Source organism: Lipotes vexillifer, unplaced genomic scaffold (assembly GCF_000442215.2).
Source record: "Lipotes vexillifer unplaced genomic scaffold, Lipotes_vexillifer_v1.1 scaffold39, whole genome shotgun sequence".
NCBI classification, from domain to species: Eukaryota; Metazoa; Chordata; class Mammalia; order Artiodactyla; family Lipotidae; genus Lipotes; species Lipotes vexillifer.
Genome location: NW_006787038.1, coordinates 1982208 through 2004476, shown reverse-complemented (window position 1 = coordinate 2004476; position 22269 = coordinate 1982208). Strand labels below are relative to the sequence as shown.

The window sequence follows — 22269 nt, the reverse complement described above, 5'->3', positions numbered from 1 at the left end:
CAGTGGTTGAGAGTCCGCCTGCCGATGCAGGGGACGCGGGTTCGTGCCCCGGTCCGGGAGGATCCCACATGCCGCGGAGCGGCTGGGCCCGTGAGCCATGGCCGCTGAGCCTGTGCTTCCGGAGCCTGTGCTCCGCAGCGGGAGAGGCCGCGACAGTCAGAGGCCCGCGTACCATAAAGAAAAAAAAAAGGAACCTTGGAGATGTAAAGTTGTCCAAGGTCACATAACTGATGGAACATGTTTTTCCACTGTATTGCAATTTTTTTAGTGACTTTAGGGCGGGGAGCACCCTTTGCAGATTCCCCACCTCCAAATACAGTATCTGGCACTTAGTGCGCAAAGAATGTTGCATGAGGTCTGTTGGTCAAAGATTTGGAAAGACACGTAGAAGGAGAATGTGAAATCTGGAAAGAGAGTGTCAGGAGAGTTGACTTAAAATATTTTTGAAGTTATGTGGAAGATGGAGGGACCCAGCGTAGTCCTGGGTAGGTCTGGAAGAAACAACTGGGCCCACTGACTGAGACGACAGGAGGCAAGTATTCCGCTGGTGGGGGGGAAAGGTATAAATTGCTTACTAAACAAAGAGCGCTGTGCGACGTTGGAAGGGACTGTTTCCCCAGTCACTGCCCTTGAGATAGGCCTGGCGCCCATATGAGACTGGATGACCTCTGGGCATCGAAACTGTCTGAGCCTAGAGTCTTGTCATGGAGAGTGAAGTCAGAAAGAGAAAAACAAATACCGTATGCTAATGCATATATATGGAATCTAAAAACAAAAAATGGTACTGATGAAACTAGTGGCAGGGCAGGAATAAAAACGTAGACATAGAGAATGGACTTGAGGACGTAGGAGGAGGTTAAGTAGCATGGACATATATACGCAACCAAATGTGAAATAGATAGCTAGTGGGAAGCAGCTGCATAGCACAGGGAGATCAGCTGGGTGCTTTGCGACGATCTAGAGGGGTGGGATAGAGAGGGTGGGAGGGAGGATCAAGAGGGAGGGGACATGGGGATGTATGTGTGCATGTGGCTGATTCACTTTGTTGTGCGACAGAGGCTAGCGCAGTATCGTGAAGCAGTTACTCCAATAAAAAGATCTATTTTAAAAATAACTTTTAAGATGAAATTTGAGCAATCTCTAGCAAGTCCTTAATTTATGCAACTTACATGAGTTCAGTCAGAAAACATTCTAAGAGAGGAAGAGCCTGTGATTAATGTTAAAAAAAAAAAAAAAACTGGGGACCTGGCCAGCAATGAGGGGAGGGGTCTACAGACCCGTCGATGACGCCCTTGCCCCCGCCAGAGCCACTGGACTCCACGCGGTCTCCACCAGGCGCCGCCACTACCGCCCGAGTCCTTGATTTCCCAGACCGCCTGGAGGAAAAGCAACCTCGCCGCTAGGCTAAACGAGCGACCAGCGGAAGCGGAGGAAACCCCGCCGGGCCGGAAGCACTCGGAACTGCTTCCGGGTCAAGGGGGAAGGACCCACCATGGAACCTCGCTGGGTGGCGGGGTGCCTGGGCTGACGGGGCTGCGGGCTGGCGTCTGAAGCGGGAGAGGCGCAGCGCCGCCCGGGACACGCAGGCGGGTCCCGCGGCCGCCGCCATGTCGGTGCTGGGCGAATACGAGCGACACTGCGATTCCCTCAACTCGGACTTTGGGAGCGAGTCCGGGGGTGGCGGGGACTCGGGCCCGGGGCCCAGCGCTGGTCCGGGGCCCCGAGCCGGCGGCGGCGCTGCGGAGCAGGAGGAGCTGCACTACATCCCCATCCGCATCCTGGGCCGCGGCGCCTTCGGGGAGGCCACGCTGTACCGCCGCACCGAGGTAGCGGCCCCCGGCTCCGGCCGCCCCCGCCCCGCCTGCGCGGCCCTGTTCTACCTGCACATCGTCCTCGCTTAGTGTTAGGGCCCTGCAGGGTATCTGTCTCGGGGGTCTTCCATCACTCGTTCAACTCTCCTGCACTAGGAGTTCGTTAGAGCACTGGTTTTACTGACTGGTCGTTTTTGTTTAAATCAGGCAACTGAACAAGTCATTGAGCCTTCTCTGAGCCTTAGTTTCCCCATCTGTAAATTGGAGTTAGTGATAGCTACGTACCTTAAATGTAATATTTACTTTTAAAGGTTATTTTGAGAATCGAACAAAGATACTTTGCAAACTGTAAATTAAAGTAGTTTATGAATGTGAGGTATTGTCAAAACTTCCTTCCTGTTGTGCTGTACAGCTCTCCAAGGTCGAGGTGGAGAGGAGGGGATAGCTTCAAAATTCCCACATCCGTGGCAGCTCCCCTGCCTTTGCCATATCTTTATGTTCAGATATGAACACGCAGTTGGAGATTTTTCTTGAAGATCATAGGGAAGATTGTAGCGTGTTAGTTTCTTCAGTGATTTTCCAGCAGCGTTTATGCGTGGGAAATACTTTTTTATTTTGGTATATTCTAAGCCATTAGTTCTTTGGGAGGGACAGGACTCCTTTGAGAATCTAATGTAAACATACCCTCCCCCCGGTCCACTACTGCACACATACAAATCCTTTGAAGAGATTTGTGGATTACTGACCCTCAAGTTCAGAATGTATACTGATTAAAACCGTATACTGGGGAGTCTACTTCCAAAAACTAACCATAAACAGGGTTTGATCACTAAAGTCTTAAAACTCTAGTTTTAGAATAGGTAAGCATCAGTGAGAACTTGCTGGGGTTGCTGAAGGTGATTGATCTATCAGTGATCTCTCTGTCTGCAGTTCTGGTGTGTGTTCCAAGGTACTTTTAAGGCTAAAAGATGGAGGAGGAGAGAGGTGGTTGCAAGATTAATGTATGAGGTTAGAGTTACTGTTGGTATTCTGCTTTCTTATTTGTACTCAAAATATGAGAATGAGGAGATAAGCTTTGGTATTCCTAGTTTATAGTTAAGGACTTGCCCACTTAAATTAGAAGCAAATCCTGGGCTAGAATGGAGTTTCACATCTCCTTGTCCATCCCTTTCCATTATTATCATGTTGAACTTGATTACCAAGGTTGTTTTAAGTTTGATTGCACTTTCCTTAAAATTGCACAGTATTATCCATAACACCAAATGTTTATTACATCTGTGAATTTACAAGGGTTTAATTAGAAGCAGCCCTTTCCCTCAAGAAGCGTATATTTCATCGGGAAGACATGTTAGTCTTGTTAGTAACAAATAGCGTTTAAGTTGTATGTGTATATAAGGGGAAAAGAATGGATAAATATTTTAGTGTATGAGCTCTGAAAGTTAAGGAAATGCACAGTGGAAGGTTCATTGATCTTCCCCCAAAGTTTCAAAGGCCTAACGAAGCCATTCTAAAGGATAGGGAGGGTTATTTAGGTGGGGATGCTCCTGGGCTGGGGAGCAGTATTTGTAAAGAATTAGAGATGTTATAAAACGGAGTGAATATTGGGAGCCACAGGTAAGTCTTCATGAATAGAGGAAAACATGATAACATAAAAGTGACAGTAGAAACAGAGCTGCAGAATGGGACAGGGTGAGGAAAGTGAACTCAGAGCCCTTAGACCTGGCTTATTCTTATCCAGAAAGAATAAATGAAAATCACTAGAGAAATCTAAATTTATAAAATTAGAGGTAATTTTAACATCTCTGTTTTACAAGAAACTGGTCAGCCAAAGGTAACCATTTTCCAGTTCTCTATTTCTCTAATCCAATCCTCATCATGACTAGCAGTCTTTCATAATGTCCCTCAACAGAATCTTTGAGACCTACCTCCATCCCATATTTTTTACCTGGAATTGACATCATGTAAATTAAGTGTAGAAACAATGTAACAGCATCTTAATGCTTTCCCAGGCCTGCAGTAAATTATGATGCTTGGTTGTATGCAGAACCTTTAAAGTCTGTTCATGTTTAAAGGAAAAAAAGGAGTCAGTCTAGGAAGTTTTCTTTCTAGGCTTACAGATCCGGGTGTGGATTCATTCTCTGCCAGGCGCGAGGAAAGCATGATAGCTCTATTACTGTGTTACAGGATGACTCATTGGTCGTGTGGAAGGAAGTTGATTTGACCCGACTGTCTGAGAAGGAACGTCGTGATGCCTTGAATGAGATTGTTATTCTGGCGCTGCTGCAGCATGACAACATTATTGCCTACTACAATCACTTCATGGACAACACCACGCTGCTGATTGAGCTGGAATATTGTAATGGTAAGGTAGAATTCAGTGGGACTTCCTCCAGTGAGACATTCCTGTGCTTATACTTACCTTAAGGGGGAGAGAAAAAGAAGATACACATACAAAGAATAAGAACTCTAAATGGATTTCTAGAGTTTAAGAGAAATAGTTCAGGCCCTGGAGAGTTTTGAAATGATCTACAAAATGAGGGGAGGGATTTTTCCCCTGCATACTCAAATTCTCCTTTGTGATGATAATTCCATCTTCAAATTACTTGTTCAGTTGAATTTTACATTCATTTTTCAAGGTTTTTTCCTTATGAAATGACATTAGTCAGGCATTAGAGACATAGCATGGTTTGACACTTGATATAATATATAATGAAATGGCTTGATATATAATGAAATCTTGTAGGTAATATTTATTTATATTGACTTCAGCTAAAGCCATCCTATTGAAAAGTGGTCCAAAGATCATAGCTGACTGAAAATGATTTCTTTGAACACTTTTGCTTGTAAAATAGCAGTATAGCCTGTTTGTTAAGAAAATAGACCCTGAACCCATATCCTAAGCTTCACTACTTTTTAGCTCTGTATCTTGCATGAGCAACTTAACCTCTCTGTGCCTCAGCCTCCTTATCTTAAGTGAGCTTGATGATAAGCAGTAGTTACCTCCTAGGGTTGTTGTATGAAATTAATATGTAAAGCTCCTAGCATAGTACGTGATATGTAGCAAATTTTTGATAAATACTGTACAAGCTATTATCCTTCTTATGTAAGAGAACCCCCAAAGCCCTTTCTTGAGCTGCATGCTAAAGAGGTCCCAGCATATTCTTCCCTTAAATCTCTTAAGAGAAAGCTCCCAGACTTCTAAGTTTCTTACTAGATTCTTGTGTACCATGATTGTTCCTGTGTTCAACCCTAAATGTATGAGATTATTTAAAAAATTTTTGAAGTAGCAGAAGCCTCAAGTAGCTAACTTCCTTTGTGGTTAGGAGGAACTAGAATGAATGGTGTATTTATTGAAACTCTGAGTTACTAAATTGCAAGGGGAAAAAAGTTGTGAAACTTAACCAGGACTACAGTGTAAGTTACAGCTGCAAGTAGGAAATAAAATGAACCATCATCATTTGCAGTCTGTATTACTTGATAATGAAAGGGAGAAGCAAATTCAGACTTACTCTGCAGGAAGGAGTTAGTAAAGGGAGTAATGATTGGAAACAATCTAGAGTCTACCCTAAATTTTGGGAAACTTTTTCAGCGTGAAGTGGAAAGAAAAAGAAGTTGATGATATACACCTGTATATACAAAACATCACATCACAGCTGTAACCCAAATGTTCTAATAGTCACACTGAGAGAGTTGTTACCAAAATATTGCAGATTCCTTTAAAAGGAGTTTTGGAAAAGAAAATCGTCTGATTTTGAAGACTTTCAAAGTAATTTTATAAATTAGGGTACTATAGAAAGTGTCTTTACTCTCATCTTTTCTAAAAATGCTGTACTTCCCGTTTTCGTATTGAGTCTCTTCTGTTAGGGAGGGGAATTTCTGAAGAATATTTCAGATATAGTCCTTGACAGATGGGAAGAGTTTTGTACCCATGTACCCAAGAGCTGAGAAGGAAGAAGGGGTATCTTTTAAGAGGAAGCAGAATCCTTCACTTACTGTGGCACCTGTTAAAACCCTAGGAGCGTTGATCTCTATTAAGCAATTCAAACCTGTTTCTTGTTTTATTGCAGGAGGGAACCTGTATGACAAAATCCTTCGTCAGAAGGACAAGTTGTTTGAGGAAGAGGTAATTCATATTTCTGTGGAAGGAAGCTAGAATTGTAATGTTGTGATTCTTGCATTCTAGTTCTGTATTTACTCTTACAACAATGAAGAGTGTTTTTTTCCTTTTATTCAGACTCCTTCAAGGCTCTGATTGATATTCATGAGAAAGGAAACCTCTAACAAGGAAGCAGACTATAGCTGCTTCCTAAATGGTTTACCTCCACATCATGATTCTCTATGAACTGTCTTTCCTGGTTCTGTTACTGCATACTGATACGCCCAGTTTTCTATACCTTTGCATTCTTCCTGGTTTTCTTTCCACAAGTCTGCTTCATCATACTATATAACAATATTGGAACTATTTTATAATGATCTGATTTTTATTTTTTTAAACCCCTACCACTTTTCTTTGCCTACTCAACCTACAAGCAAGAAATGTCATGTCATGTTGAATCATAACCTCTGGTTGCAGCTTCCTTTGTTTTGTGTGTTCGAGTGTGTGTGTTTATTTATATGGTTTTTTTGGTTTGTTTCCAGTCCAAGTATAATTTATTTTTCCTCTGCAGATGGTGGTATGGTACCTATTTCAGATTGTTTCAGCAGTGAGCTGTATCCATAAAGCTGGAATCCTTCATAGGTAATGAGTGAAAGAATGTGGGATGTATTCCTTTCCACCAATCCAACCCTCACCTTGGGTACCTCCCATCAGCACTATTATTTTCTTGATTAAGCAGTCAAGGCTTTTCCATTAATATAATTTAGGAAGGAAACAGTGAGTAATGAGGGGCGTTATCTTCACTTCCTAAAGTTAAACTGTGATCTAGGAAGAATCTCCTCAATAGCTAAGTACTGCTCAGTCATCTCTTTAAGAAGTATTTTAGAGGTGAGTTCATTAATTCATCAGTAAAGCCTAGAAAGCCACTATAAAAGTGGTATTAGATTGGTTGGAACTCACAGTAAATGTTTTCTCTGAGCAATAAAATGGGAAATTGTTTTTAATTTTATAATTAAGTTTTTTAATTTAAGTAAAAAGGGCTTCCCTGGTGGCTCAGCAGTTAAGAATCCACCTGCCAATGCTGGGGACACGGGTTCAAGCCATGGTCTGGGAAGATCCCACATGCCACGGAGCAACTAAGCCCGTGTGCCACAACTACTGAGCCTGCGCTCTAGAGCCCGTGAGCCACAACTGCTGAGCCCACGTGCCACAACTACTGAAACCCACGTGCCTAGAGCCCGTGCTTCGCAACAAGAGAAGCCACTGCAATGAGAAGCCCGCATACCACAACGAAGAGTAGCCCCCACTCACCACAACTAGAGAAAGCTCGCGTGCAGCAACAAAGACACAACGCAGCCAAAAATAAATAAATTAATTAATTAATTTAAGTAAAAAGCGTATTCATTTTGTACAATTAATTATGCAGTTTTACCAGAGCTTTGGCCAGGGAAACAGCTTTCTATTCACTTCTAGCCATAGGAGAGAACCATTATAAGAACATTTCCACGTCATTATACCCTGCTTAAGTGAGTCATGGACCATTGTTAGAGATTAATGTTAATACACTAGCATTTCCCTTTTTATTGGTTTGTCCATTCAGATACCATATATTTCTTGATAGCTGTCGAGTGGCTACTGCTGTGTATTGTTACTTTCTTTTCGACAATTACAAAGAATATTGTTCTGTTTTTTTCACATCTTTCAGTAAAGGAAGCCAGAGTATGAACTAGACACAGTTTATTTGTGTTACTTATGGTCAATTCATCTTTAGAAAGAGTGATTTTATTTAGGTGATCTACATAGCCTAATCATTTTGCTGCTGGGATGTGCTGTCTCTTCTGTTCTCTTGCCTTAACAAATTTGAAACTTTGGCACCAACCAAGTGTTAAAATTGCCTTGATAATCACTTATTTCAAGGCACAAGTGTTAATTGAAGAGGCAGTACACCTTATAGGAATTATGATTACCTAGGGCACCATTTTTGTTTTTTTTTTTTTTTTTGGTCTGACCGTCTCAGCTTTTCCTAATGACTTCAGTGTTTTGGGGGACATGCCTGTGCTGTGAAGCCATGGAGGATGAAGTTAATTCTCTGCCTCCACTCCCCCAAGTCCCCTTCTCAATGTTAAAATGTATGAGAAAGTGATGACCACTCTTTGGGATCCCGTAACAGCCTGAGCAGTAGTAACACACTCTTTTTATTTTGTACTAATTTTGGGCGGGAAGGGGGATGAGATAAAATAGTTGAGTATATGGGTTTAATATACAGCATCTTTTTTTTTCAGAGATATAAAGACATTAAATATTTTTCTGACCAAAGCAAACCTGATAAAACTTGGAGATTATGGCCTAGCAAAGAAACTTAATTCTGAGTATTCCATGGCTGAGACGGTAAGTATGTGTTATCCTTGACTTGGTTTTGTTTTGTTTTGTTTTTTGGTGGCGCTATGCAGCATGTGGGATCTTAAGCAAAGTCCTAACCACTGGACCGCCAAGGAATTCCTCCTGACGTAGTTTTTTTCTTTTCCTTTCCTGCACTGTGAGATATAACTGTACCCCCTAAATTTTGCACACTTTTCTCAATATTTTTACAAGTTCTCCATACTTATAAAGCAAGTCTTCAGGAGTCTTTTTCCTGGACCCACTAATAGTCATTTACATGCTCAGGTGTTTTTTCAAGAGCCATTGTCCACATAACAGCTCTGACATCATTGGCCTTTCCAACACTGACTAGAGACTTTTCTAAAAGCAATAAAATTTTTTCCAGCCTAGGATCTTTAGTAGATTTCACTTTATCTCTCATTTAATGTTTGTTCTTAGGGTGTTAGACATCTGTTTCCTTTGAGTTTTTTCTGGTTCAGAAACCCTAAATTACAAATAAAGGCTGATGCCCAAAGAACAATCTCATCTTTAATGTGATACACAGTCTGAACCGCAGAGTTCCCTTCTCACCTGATCCTATGAAAGACCATTTGTAAAGAGTAGACATAAGCTGATCTTTAAAGACAGTGATCTGATCCTTTTAGGACTTATAAAACCCAATTATTACTCTTCTGGTTTCACAATGCTTTGTCTTTAAAAGAACTTGAAAATGTAAACTAATAAAATTAATTTTGTCCTGATGATTATTTTTGATACTGTTGAGATGTGCCTGCAAGCAATCTAGAAACATCCAAGGATACTGATAGCCAAGGTTGGGAGTCGGCTTCAGGGACTCAGTTTGCTTGTATGACAGTGCCATATTGAGTTTCTGAGGAAGGAGTCTTGTTGTTGCATGGATTTTTCTCATCAAGAGTAATCCGATAAAACCAAGATTTAACTTCTTTAACCCAGTTAAATGCAAAGAACAACAATATGTAAGCCATCTGAAAAACTGCTTTGCCTTGCTGATGAAAGATGGCTATCAGTTTTATTAGAATTTCCAGGGTACTCATTGTCTCTCATCTTGGAAGAGGCATGACCTCCATTCAGGGCATTTTTTTTCCTTCCAACACATTCTTGAACTCAGAAGGTCTTTTTAAATTTGGAAGAAATTCACTAGCTGTGTTAGTATTACAAATGTTAAATTGAGCCATTTACAAAGTTTCACTACTATGCGTTTCAGTTAGAACTTTTAACCTATTTATTCAATTACCATCTCCCCACTACCAGTTTTTTTTTTTCCATTAGTGAACTTTTACCAAGTATGCTTTTTATAAAGTCTGTGAAGTCTTAAGTGGGTCTTGAATGCCTAAATCCTCTGTGATCCAGGAATCACAGAGCTTTTCTGTCTCCCAAATTACCATAGGTCTTTACCACAGAGATTGTCCCTTTATAATTGGCCCAAGAGATCTGATATGAATAAGATTTCTCCTCATAGTGGCATCATCTCATAAAAACCATTTTGGGATATGCTGATGAATGTTTTGTAATTGTTATCACTAGTTCTAGGAAATTTAATTTAGTTGAAATATTAATATAGTTACCTCAGAAAAGAAGTTATTCTTTGATTGCTTTCTTTGTTGTTCAGCTTGTGGGAACTCCATATTACATGTCTCCAGAGCTCTGCCAAGGAGTTAAATACAATTTCAAGTCTGATATCTGGGCAGTGGGCTGTGTCATTTTTGAGCTGCTTACGCTAAAGAGAACGTTTGATGCTACAGTAAGTTGATGTATTATCCCTGCATTGTCCTTGCAAATGGTACAGCTTGGTTGAGAGAATCAACTTTATCCCTGAGCTTCTGATTTCTTGAACAGAAATCAGCTGTAGGAAAAATAACCAGTATTCAGGCACTGGCTTAGTAGTGTATTACTAAAATTCTACAGACAAGATTTATTTCCAACTTGAATTCCCCACTGAAATAATCATAATCAAGTAGTTTGAGCACGGTCCTTGAATCCGTTGACTATAATTTTGAAACTGGCTCTAGGATCGACTGTGTGATGCAGCAGTTTAGATAAGCCATTTCATTTCTTACGCTTCAGCTACATCGTTTTATAAAAGCTAAGGCAAGTTATATAATACTCATTAAAGTGTTTTGATCTTTTTTATGAAAAATTACACCCTGACTCTTACTAAAGATTGCTACTGTTTTATAAACAACAAATCCCTTTAAGTCTCTTTTCTTTTCTTCTTAAGTAAAGCCCAGTATAAAGCAGTGCTTCCCAAACTTTAATATACATAGGAAATCACCTGGGCATCTTGTTAAAATGCAGACTCTATTTTAGTGTGTCTGGAGCTAGGCCTGATATTCTGCATTTCTGACAAACTCCCAGCTAGTCCATGGGTCACAATTTGAGTAGCAGAAGTGGATTCACATCCAATATCCTCTACAAACCAGATGTGAGAACTTAGGCAAATCACTTCATCTCTTTAATCCTCTATTTCATTAGCTATAACAAGGGAAAAAATACATATTCCTCTCATAGAGATGCTCTGCTAATGTATATGAAAATGCAAATGTAAGATAATGCAGAATTCTTTGGCCTTTTATGAGACCTGTTTATTTTTCTAAGTGCTGAAGTTTATTCTGATCTATCATCTAGTTTTCTTAAATAACATAGTGGAAAGAAAATGAGTTTTGGAGTCAGATAGACTTTGGTTGAAATTATGGCTCCATTTTTTACTATCCGTGTAGTCTTGGGCAAGTTACTTTACGTCTCTGAATTGGTAATGGTAACCTTGCATGGTGTTTGCAAGGGTTAAAAAACATTATATGTGCAACTTACGTTTCTGTTGGTCTCAGTAAAGGTGGTGGTGGCACTGATAATAATTTATCATTATGAACTTATTATTCATTGCCTTGTCTGTTACAGCAGAGTATCACCTGCTTAGGAGGCACATTAGTTGGCAAAGGACATACGTAAAGCCAAGAAGCATAGCTAACCTTGCTTTCCTTTTTCTTAGGATTCAGTTGAAGGGTCAGATTATAATATACTCTAAGTATTATTCTATTGGTCACATAGTCATACCTCCATGTTGGCCAGTTGGCTTCATTCTCTGACAGCAGTAGTGTATCCCTAACCATTTTTTTTTTTTTTTGCGGTACTTGGGCCTCTCACTGTTGTGGCCTCTCCCGTTGCGGAGCACAGGCTCTGGACACATAGGCTCAGCGGCCATGGCTCACGGGCCCAGCCGCTTCATGGCATGTGGGATCCTCCCGGACCGGGGCACGAACCCGTGTCCCCTGCATCGGCAGGCAGACTCTCAACCACTGCGCCACCAGGGAAGCCCCCCTAACCACTTCTTGCTGATATATACCAACAGTTGTAAAAAGAAGTCAGACCTAATTCAGAAGAACTATTGCTGTTTCTTTATATGATAGTCACAGGCATTTCAAAGCCCCTACTAGTAGATTATAATGTCATCTTTATATAACCAAGGACAATACAATAATTATTTTCTCATAGAACCCACTCAACTTGTGTGTGAAGATTGTACAAGGAATCCGGGCCATGGAAGTTGATTCTAGCCAGTACTCTTTGGAACTGATCCAAATGGTCCATGCATGCCTTGACCAGGTAAGCATGACTTAACATATTGATTTCAGTTCAGTGCTTTCCCTTCCAGCCTCAGTGTTTGGAGTATGGCATAGGTGAACCTGCACAAAACCACATCCACTTCCCCAGGGTAGGATGTATTTGTGGCTGTATCCGGGAGAATAGGCATTGGCAATTCATGATAGTTGTGTGCTTCAGCCAACAAATTCTTCCTTTACTAATTTGCGAAATGAATTTACCACCTAAATTGTGCTCCATTTTTTATGATCAAGATTAATTTTTTAAAATTGATTTTATAAAATAATAGAGGTAATTTAGAATTCCTAATGTGCAGAATGTATAGAGTTCTAAATGTCACAGCTGCCTTGCAGTGCAGCTCTAGGTCAGTATTATTCAAAGGTGGTCCAGGAACCACAGGCATTAGAATCGCCAGGGGATGAGGGGGTTTTACAAGAAGAAAATGAAGATTCCTGGGCCCCACCCCAGACTGACTGGATCAGAATCTCTGTGGATAAAGCCCAGAAATCTTTATTTGTAACAGGCACTCCAGGAGATTCTTACGTACTATATATACTGAAATTTGAGAACCACTGTTAAAACAAGTGAGGAAGGTGCATTCTCATTCACATATAAGTGTTGATGATAGTGAGCATGAAGCATAGAATGTGACATAAGAAATAAGTTTTTTGAAACAGAAGGATGGTATATAGTGATCTTTGAATAACAAACCTACAGCCTTCTAAGAGGAAGTAAAATGCGTCTTTAGATCCCATTTTGCCCATTCCATTTATTTATTTAAATATTTATTTATTTTGGCTGCACCAGGTCTTCGTTGTGACGTACAGGATCTTCATTGCGGCATGTGGGCTTATTAGTTGGGGCACATGTATTCTTAGTTGTGGCATGCACACTTCTTAGTTGCAGCATGCATGCAGGATCTAGTTCCCCAACCAGGGATCAAACCCAGTCCCCTGCATTGGGAGCATGGAGTCTTACACACTGGACCACCAGGAAGTCCCTTGCGCATTCCCTTTAAGTTAAAACTAACCCATTGATACTTTTTAGGATCCTGAGCAGAGACCCACTGCAGATGACCTTCTGGATTGCCCCCTTCTCAGGAAACGCAGAAGGTAAAGAGCACAGAAGTTGCTTCATTTTCTTTCTGTAGATGGCTGACTATTAGAAGCCTGACTAGAGTACTACAAAGAGAGGGTGGTGTTTCCTGACTTTGCCACTCTGCTGCTATTTTCTTCCAACATCTCTGCTTTCATTGCTTGATGTAGTTCCTGACTTTCACCTCCTTAACCTGTGCTACTTTGTTCTAAATTAATACTGGTGAGACCCTGGAGCCCTTCACTCCTCCCCATCTTCTGTGAGTTCTAATCTAGAGTTTGGGCACTAGAGTGTAGTAATTAAGAGAGGAGGGCTCCGGACTCAGACATCCTTATGTTTGTATCTGAGTTGTGTCATTATCTTTGTCAAGTTATTCAACATCTCTGTCCCTTAGTTTTCTCTATAAAGTGAGGTAGGGTGAGGATTAAAGGAGGTAATGCATATAAAGTGCTCAGCCCAGGGCCTGGCACAAGGTGCTCAACAATTGTTGGATAGTAGTGTGGGTTTGGACCAGGCCTTTGCTTTTTAGTGCATTTGTTTAGATGGTAGATTGCAATCGGAGGGGTCCTCTTCAGATACGTTTTGCCCATTTCCTCTAGTCGAGGTTGATTGATTGCTGACAGGTTATTTCCTGAGGTTTATTTAGTGTTAAAGGTCTCTAGAGGTAGGAAGAAGGTCCTTTATCCCTCACTTTTTGTAGGAGGCTTCAAACCCTAACTCAGAGGAAGAGGTGTTCTTCATCCTTCTTAAATGCTCTAGTCTCTATTTCATCCTGTTATACTATTTTTTGTTGTTGTTATACTATTTTTGCCTAACAACCCTTCTTCCTCCTCTACCAGTTCTTTGTTTTTGAATCTTCCCAATATTCAAACAGGTACTGTGCTCTTTTTCAAGTGTTGCCCTTAGATGCATTAAGTGTATACTTAATTCCATAATCTCTGCTGTTTGGTCAGTAACCTTTATTCTGTTGTATTAAATTAATCTTTTTCTGGTTCTCCAGTTGATCTCCAGCCAGTGTTTTAGTGCATAGAATTATGTATAATACTCCAGATGCAGCACTGTAACCTTCCATTTATGTTCTTTTAGTATTCAGGCAATATCACCCTTTAGGGCTGGTTAAGCATATTCTAATTCTTTATCTGGCTTATGTTCCAACAATATATTCACTGTTTAAATCTCTTATTTAAATATTTCCGTTGATAATGCAATTTTTATTGAGAGAGTTGGAGATTTACATGTAGTACTTTGTTAGAACTTTGTTCTTTGATGGAAAAACAGAAGACAAAGAGCTTTCTAGGTAAAGCACAGACACAGGGAATTGTGGAAGTATTCAGGAAGCACAAAGTCCTGTTTGGCTAGAGGTTCTAGACCTGGCGTTCTCAGTAGCAACACCTCAGGAACTTTAAAGAAAATGCTGGTTCTTAAGCACCACCCCAGGTCCTCAGCTATAATTGATTTAGGCAGAATGAGAACCCTGAGTTGGCACATGGGAGTGGATACAGGGAAGGAAGGCTGGAAAGGTAGGCAGAGAATGTTGAATGCCAGATGAAGGAATCTGCTTTATTCAAGGAATAGTACGGAAGTGTTGGTTATTTATGAGAGGGCAGTTCATGTGATGAGAGATGCGCCTTAGGAAGAGTTATTTAGCAGTACTAATATCAGTGTTAAATCAGTATAGGACTGATTAAAGTGGATTGAAACTGTGGTGAGACCAATTAGGTGCTACCACAGCCCGGTTGGGAAGTAAAGCTGCCCAGAACCAAGGTGGTGAGACTGGGAAGGAGACATGAGTAAAAGGGCATTGTATAAGTAGAATCTATAAAACTTGAATATTGAAGAAAGGAAGACAGCTGAGTCCAAAATCACTGAAATTTTAAACCTAGTTCACTAGGCGAATAGAGGGTGCCAGTTATAGAATTAGGAGAGTCAGAAAGAAAAGCTGTTTTGCAGAAAGACAGTGAGCTGAGCTTTAGAGATGCTGAGTTGAGGGAGTCAGTGCGCAGACTAAAGGAAGATGTCAGCAGGTTCCTAAAATGAGCATCAGAGGTTCTCAAGGCTCTCTGGTCCGGCCTGAAACATTCCTCAGAGACAGAAAGCAAATGGCCCCAGACTGCTGTCCCCCTTGTATTTAATGAATTGTCTAATGCTAGGCCTATGGAACTGTTTCAGTTGTATCGAAGTACTTTCCTAAAAGTTTTGTAACATTGTGGGAGGCATATGGTTTATAGAAGATTAAGTCTGTGAAAGGTTTTAAAGAGACACTAGTGCAATATAGGAACCTATTATTTCTCTCATGTATCTTTGCTTTTCTTTTGGTAGAGAGATGGAGGAAAAAGTCACGCTGCTTAATGCACCTACAAAGAGACCAAGGTAATGCTCAAGAGACTCTTGAAAAGTAATATATCTTAAATTACCACCAGGGGGTCTTTCTGGACATTGTTTGATCCCAGTAAGAAGCCTTTGGCATCCTTTCAGAAGCCAACATCTGCTTAAATGTCAAATAGTCATTTCAGAGAAAAGGAAAGCTATAATTTTACCCTCATGCTAAAGTGGACATCATTATCATGATGAATGTTGAAAAGTTGAAGAGTGTAGGTGTTATGGATCAGACTGCTATCTGATCTGGCTGAGCTGTGATGAAGCCTTAAGGCAGGAATTGCAAAGCCTGCTATGATAGAGGGTTGAAATAAGTTGTCGAGAAAGAACATACTTTCTCATACCATAATTGGCAGTTGTCAGGGAAAAGACTGGAAGCATTTTTCTTTGATATAATTTTTATGTTAAATGTTCCTTTGTTCTGGGGGTTGTCGTCAGGTCAAGCACTGTGACTGAAGCACCCATTGCTGTGGTAACATCCCGAACCAGTGAAGTCTATGTTTGGGGTGGTGGGAAATCCACTCCCCAGAAACTGGATGTCATCAAGAGTGGCTGTAGTGCCCGGCAGGTGTGTGCAGGGAATACCCACTTTGCTGTGGTCACAGTGGAGAAGGAACTATACACCTGGGTGGTAAGTGAAAGCTACGTACTTTAGAACAGTGATGTGCGCCTCATTGTTTACTGGGCCCAGGCTGTCTAAGAATTTTGTTGGTTGAACATGTGCTGCAGAAGTGGCAGCATGGGATGATGGAATGTAAGCTCTTTTGAGAATAGGGATTTTGTCTGTTTAGTTCACTGATGTATCCCCAATGCCTGGTACATGTTAGGTCGCTTATAAATGTTTTTTGAATGAATGAATGAAAGAGAGAGAAAGAAAGAGAGAAAGAATTAAAAGGCTTGGACTCAGGAGATTGGATTCTCATTTACCACTGGGTGATTTCAGAAGGTCACTTAATTACTCTGTTCTATTACCATGCATTTCAGAGCAACTCATACCTGTGAAATAGCTTTGTAAACAAATGAAGCAGTGTACCATGTCAGGAAAATTCTAAGACTTCCATCAGTGATTGAAGATGGAATATCTTGAGTAGAATTTTCCTTTGTTCCCCTCTAGATTCTATCCTCTCTCTCACCTCAAACAAACAGCCTATATTTGCTGTCTCTTTTCTTATCTCCCACTCATTCCTCATTCACCTACAGTACAGCTTCCATCCCTCCACTCAGTTGAAACTACTCTTGACAAAATGACCTATAAATTGTGAAAATAAAACAGATAGGTACACTTGAGTCCTTGCTTGATCTCCTGTAGTATTTGACATAGTTGGTCGCTCCCTCCTTGAAGCCTCGTCTTTCCTTGGCTTCCGCAAGAGCATGTTCTCTTGACTTTGCTACTGTCTCTTCCGCTGTGCCTTCTCAGGTTCACTTCAGGCTGCTTTTTCTTTACCCGACCTTGTCTTATCTTAGGTTCTCGGTTCTTCCCACTCTTCCTCCTTCCTGAGGGAGCTCATTTTTTCCAGTAGTTTCAGATAACTTCTCCATGAGGACGGGCTTTATCCCCAGTGTGTAACAGAGTAGACACTCAACTATTGATTGATTGAGAGAAAGAATGAGTGATTTGGCCTCTGTTACAGAGTTTTAACTTGCTGTTATTTCCTAAAATCCTCGCACTTAAAGAACTAGCTTCTGGGGGGCTGCCAGAGGTGGATTGAAATTAGTGCCTTAAAAAACATTTGTGTAAGGACTTACAGTTGAGTTATTGAATGGGAAGAATTACTTATATCTTTAAAACTGTTGAAAAGTCATGTAGGACTATTCTCAGTGCTTTACAGCAGTGTCTTTGATATTACCAGATTCCTTATGACTGTTACGTATTTCAGGGAAACTGTGACCAAAATTTGTAAAACTTTTATAAGGATTTCCAAGAGGCTGTACTCCTGTAAAAAAAACAATCAAATTAGACTATGTAAAGAATTTTTTCATCATCACCCATAATTAAATAGACAGTTCACCTTAGACTTGAAGAAGAAAGACAAAATTGAGAATGGGTCCTTTTAAGGCCCGATGGATATCAGTCTGGATACTTTAAAAATCTTTATCTGTTGGCAGGGGTTTTTTACTATCTACCATTAAAAGGTTTAATCCTCATACCTATTTTTTTTCCCATTTCTATATTTCCAACTGATATTTTTCCTACTGTTTTTCTTAATAAGTGATACTAAAGATTAGATTAAAGATTTGGCATGAAAAGTTTAAAACTTCACAAGACCTATTTATTTCACAGAACATGCAAGGGGGTACTAAGCTCCATGGTCAGCTGGGCCATGGAGACAAAGCCTCCTACCGACAGCCAAAGCATGTGGAAAAGTTGCAAGGCAAAGCTATCCATCAGGTGTCATGTGGCGATGATTTCACTGTCTGTGTAACAGGTAAGCCAGCAGCAGAAAGCACCCAGGTGCATTTATTGTGGGGTATTTTAGTTAATTCTGTGCAGTTTTAGTTGGGATTTTACAACAAAAGACAGTATCCAAAGAACCAAAGACAGTGAGCAAATATTATACACATTAATAACAACATGCCCAACTTGCTATAGCATTAGAGTAGTGATGAGCAAGGATAAGGCAGGTGGATAACAGAGAAGAGGTGGGATTAGGAGAAATATATCGTATGTCCCAGTTGTGGGGGGAGCAGAAATAACCTCACTACCTAGTCAGGTGTAGATAACACTGAGTCAGGAATTGGGAGCTCAAATTTAGTTTGGGTCTGCCATTACTCACTTTATGATTCCTTGGTGCTTCCCTTTTTCTCTGTAAAATAGAGATGGCCCCGGTAAAATTTTAAGCCTCTTTAATATATCATCCCACCATTCTTTTTTTTAACTGTTACTGTAGCGGTACACATGACCCCCTAAATACCAACAACTCTATAGGCTTGATAGACAGTCTGTCAGATTTCTCTGATATAATCATCCCATGTGAGCTCATTGGCTGAGGTCATCCTCATTCCAGCCCTGCCCAGCTTTCTGATTAGACAAAATAAGTCATTCCTTTGATGGGTTCTGCTTTCCTTCCTTTCACAGATGAAGGTCAGCTCTATGCGTTTGGATCTGACTATTATGGCTGCATGGGCATGGACAAGATTGCTGGCCCTGAACTATTAGAACCCATGCAGCTGGACTTCTTCCTGAACAATCCAGTGGATCAGGTCTCCTGTGGAGATAATCATGTGGTGGTTTTGACACGAAACAAAGAAGTCTACTCTTGGGGCTGTGGTGAATATGGTAGGTATAGCCTTGACTCTGTCCACTTATTCCCAGGCGGACAACCTGACCTCTTGCTGTGTGCCTCTAAACACATCATGCAGCCTCTATTTGAGAAGTGTTAATTCAGTAAAAGAGAATCTTTTTTTTTTTTTTTTTAATTTGTTTTTGGCTGTGTTGGGTCTTTGTTGCTGCGCGCGGGCTTTTTCTAGATGTGGCAAGTGGGGGCTACTCTTCGTTGCGGTGTGTGAGCTTCTGATTACGGTGGCTTCTCTTATTGCAGAGCATGGGCTCTAGGTGTGTGGGCTTCAGTAGTTGTGGCATGCGGGCTCAGTAGTTGTGGCTCGCGGGCTCTAGAGTGCAGGCTCAATAGTTGGGGTGCATGGGTTTAGTTGCTCCTTGGCATGTGGGATCTTCCTAGACCAGGGCTGGAACCCATGTCCCCTGCATTGGCAGGCAAATTCTTAACCACTGTGCCACCAGGGAAGTCCAGTAATAAAGAATCTTATAGAATATTTTCATTGGGAAGGAAGCACTCATTTTATTTTATTTTATTTTTTTAAGTTGAGAGGTACAGTAGATTTGATTTGATTTGATTTCTTTTTTATTTATTTATTTATTTGGTTGCACCGGGTCTTAGTTGCAGCAGGTGGTCCTTAGTTGCCGCTTGCCGGCTCCTTAGCTGCAGCACGTGGGCTCCTTAGTTGCAGCTCGCGGGCTCCTTAGTTGCAGCTCACGGGCTCCTTAGTTGCAGCTCGCCAGCTCCATAGTTGTAGCATGCAAACTCTAAGTTGCAGCATGCACATGGGATCTAGTTCCCTGACCAGGGATCCAACCCGGGCCCCCTGCATTGGGAGCACAGAATCTTATCCACTGCACCACTGGGGAAGTCCCTGGAAGCCCTCATTTTAATGATTTTCTTTCTTATGTGTGTCTCAGGAAGGCTGGGTTTGGATTCAGAAGAGGATTATTATACACCACAAAAGGTAAAATCAGAGGCAATTTCTTCCTAGAGCCTGTGTAGGTCACACAGACTCCAGTAATATGTCCTCTTTACCTGACTCCTCATATCAAGGTGTTTATCCCTGCAATATTTCCTATCTGGGAGACTGACAATCCAGGATTCCTAATTTAGCACTATGTGGTCTTGTCATCTGACTAAATCATAAAAAGTTGCGAAAGAAGATGCAGCCACTGTGGATACTGGAGTCACATCTTGCTTGGGGATGAGCACTAAAACCAGAATGTATAGCGAAAAAGTCACATCAAGCTAAACACACCCTGGATGGGAAATATTGGAAAGCAATAGAGTATCCCTTAACCCAGCACAGCCATTTCCCTTCCCCTTTCCACAGTTGGATACCAAATGAAGTAGTTGTTTGTATTTAGGGGTCATATTATATGAAATGTAATATCTAATTCCTCTCAGTACTGCAAGAGCTGGCACTGTGAGAGCTGGCACAGGAGCTGAAACAAGCAGAGAGAGCACGGTCACATGCACCCTAGGACACAGGCTCACCCACTGTTCACTATTAACAATGTTTATTGACATTTTAAAAATTAACATATATCTGTGGGACCATTCTCAATCAATAGGGTTCACAGCTATTCCTCTTCTTCTGAAAAGACTATAGGAGAAGGTTTGAGGTTTGAGTTTTCAGGTTTCACAGACATCCATCATGTGCCCCCACCATTCTTCAGCCCTGTCTAGTTAGCTGCAGAAGGATGTGAGCCTTCAGAAGTCTTGGCTGCTGCCTCAATCCTTGGTCACCTCACTTATTATATGACCAGACTGGCACCCTACAGGGCTACTGAGTTTCTTCTGTAACTATCATGGGATCTCTGCATCTCAGAGGACTAAATCAGTAATAGATCGAAGCTTCTCTTTTCCCACTGTTTTCTGAGAAGTCTTCCTAAGTAGGACCTATTGCTAAAACTTTTAGCTGACCTGGAATTTCCTTCTTTTACTTTATTATAAAACTTGAGCTCCTTGTTGAAAACAGTAGCCTCTAAGCTGCTGGGCAAATCTGAAGAAAATAAAGCAAGCTTTATTTCCCTGTAGTCATTCTGCTAAATGCAGAGCATCATTTTTGAAAGAATTTGAGGGTTTTTCCCTAATACAAGTTATGTTTGGGATTTTATGTTTTCTGATTTTTTTTTTTTCTTGCAGGTGGATGTTCCCAAGGCCTTGATTATTGTTGCAGTTCAATGTGGCTGTGATGGGACATTTCTGCTGACCCAGTCAGGCAAAGTGCTGGCCTGTGGACTCAATGAGTTCAACAAACTGGGTCTGAATCAGTGCATGTCTGGAATCATCAATCATGAAGTGAGTACCCCGTTTGGTCTCCTAAGTACATCATCAGAACTTCTCTAGGTTGGAATTTCTTTGGAAATGCTATTATTGGTTTGTGACTGTGGAATTTGACTTAAGAATAAAGTGACGATCTCACAGACATTATGTCCAGTAAAGTAGCCAGCCACAAAAGTGTACATACTATATGATGCCCATTATATAAAGTTTAAGAACAGGCAAAATTAACTTATGATGGCAAAAGTCAAAACAGTGGTTGCTTCTGGGAAGAGGGGCATAGACACTGTTAACAGGAAGGGTAGGAGGAATCCTAGGGTGATGGAAATGGTCTATATCTTGATCTGGATGGTAGTTTTATATTTATATACCTTTAGAAAAATGTATCAAGCTGTACAATATTGTATAGTATGTTACACCTCAATAAATAAATTGATTACAAACAGTGACAGAATTCAGATTCTACCTTATCACCGAAGTAGATACAAGAAAATTAACATTATGAAAAGAAACATTTTTCCATGTATCACCTCTCTAGGGAGTTTTTATGATTACTCTCAAATCACTGATCCTGATACAGGCTGATTAAGTGATCCTGATACAGACTGATACAGGCTTATTAAATGTAATTACCATTCACCTCCTTCAAGGATGTCATAAATTCACCACTGATATTAAGTACTAGTCCCCTCTTTGTGTTAGTATGATGAGCTTTTGTCATTTTCTAAAGAGTCATATTGAGACAAGTTTGCTATCTCAATGGAAAAGATAAGAATTAATTTTTAAGGGCTTCCCTGGTGGCGCAGTGGTTGAGAGTCCGCCTGCCAATGCAGGAGACACAGGTTCGTGCCCCGGTCCAGGAAGATCCCACATGCCGCGGAGCAGCTGGGCCTGTGAGCCATGGCCGCTGAGCCTGCGCGTCTGGAGCCTGTGCTCTGCAACGGGAGAGGCCACAACAGTGAGAGGCCCGCGAACCCGCCCCCCCCCCAAAAAAAAAAGAATTAATTTTTAAGCAATCTCTAAAGTAGTGATTGTGAAATGGGAGAGTGCAAATTTGGAGCAGGTCTGGGGAGGGTGTCCATGTACTTTGAAAAGGCATATTCAGAATTACCATTACTTGATTTGGGTTTTGTTACAACATTGTATTTGTTGTGAAATTTTAAACTTACACGGGAAGATTTATTTTTATGCTAATCTAAAGGAAAAAACAAAACAAAAACAAGGGCTTCCCTGGTGGTGCAGTGGTTGAGAGTCCGCCTGCCGATGCAGGGGACACGGGGTCATGCCCTGGGCTGGGAAGATTCCACATGCCGCGGAGCGGCTGGGCCCGTGA

At 41.1% G+C, this 22269-nt stretch overlaps 1 protein-coding gene across 1 annotated transcript in view; it reads left to right on the top strand.

Moving 5' to 3' along the window:
- Positions 1-1549: 1549 nt before the first annotated feature.
- NEK9 (NIMA related kinase 9) overlaps positions 1550-22269 on the top strand; it is a 35367-nt gene continuing 14647 nt past the window's right edge. Inside the window, exons 1-14 of the mRNA XM_007459748.1 lie at positions 1550-1826; positions 3996-4173; positions 5879-5934; positions 6479-6549; positions 8190-8295; positions 9914-10045; positions 11794-11904; positions 12949-13013; positions 15316-15366; positions 15811-16003; positions 17654-17798; positions 18449-18649; positions 19568-19614; positions 20799-20954. Coding sequence (XP_007459810.1) covers positions 1608-1826; positions 3996-4173; positions 5879-5934; positions 6479-6549; positions 8190-8295; positions 9914-10045; positions 11794-11904; positions 12949-13013; positions 15316-15366; positions 15811-16003; positions 17654-17798; positions 18449-18649; positions 19568-19614; positions 20799-20954 — 1731 coding nt within the window. The 5' untranslated portion in view covers positions 1550-1607. The remainder of the gene's footprint in view (positions 1827-3995; positions 4174-5878; positions 5935-6478; positions 6550-8189; positions 8296-9913; positions 10046-11793; positions 11905-12948; positions 13014-15315; positions 15367-15810; positions 16004-17653; positions 17799-18448; positions 18650-19567; positions 19615-20798; positions 20955-22269) is intronic.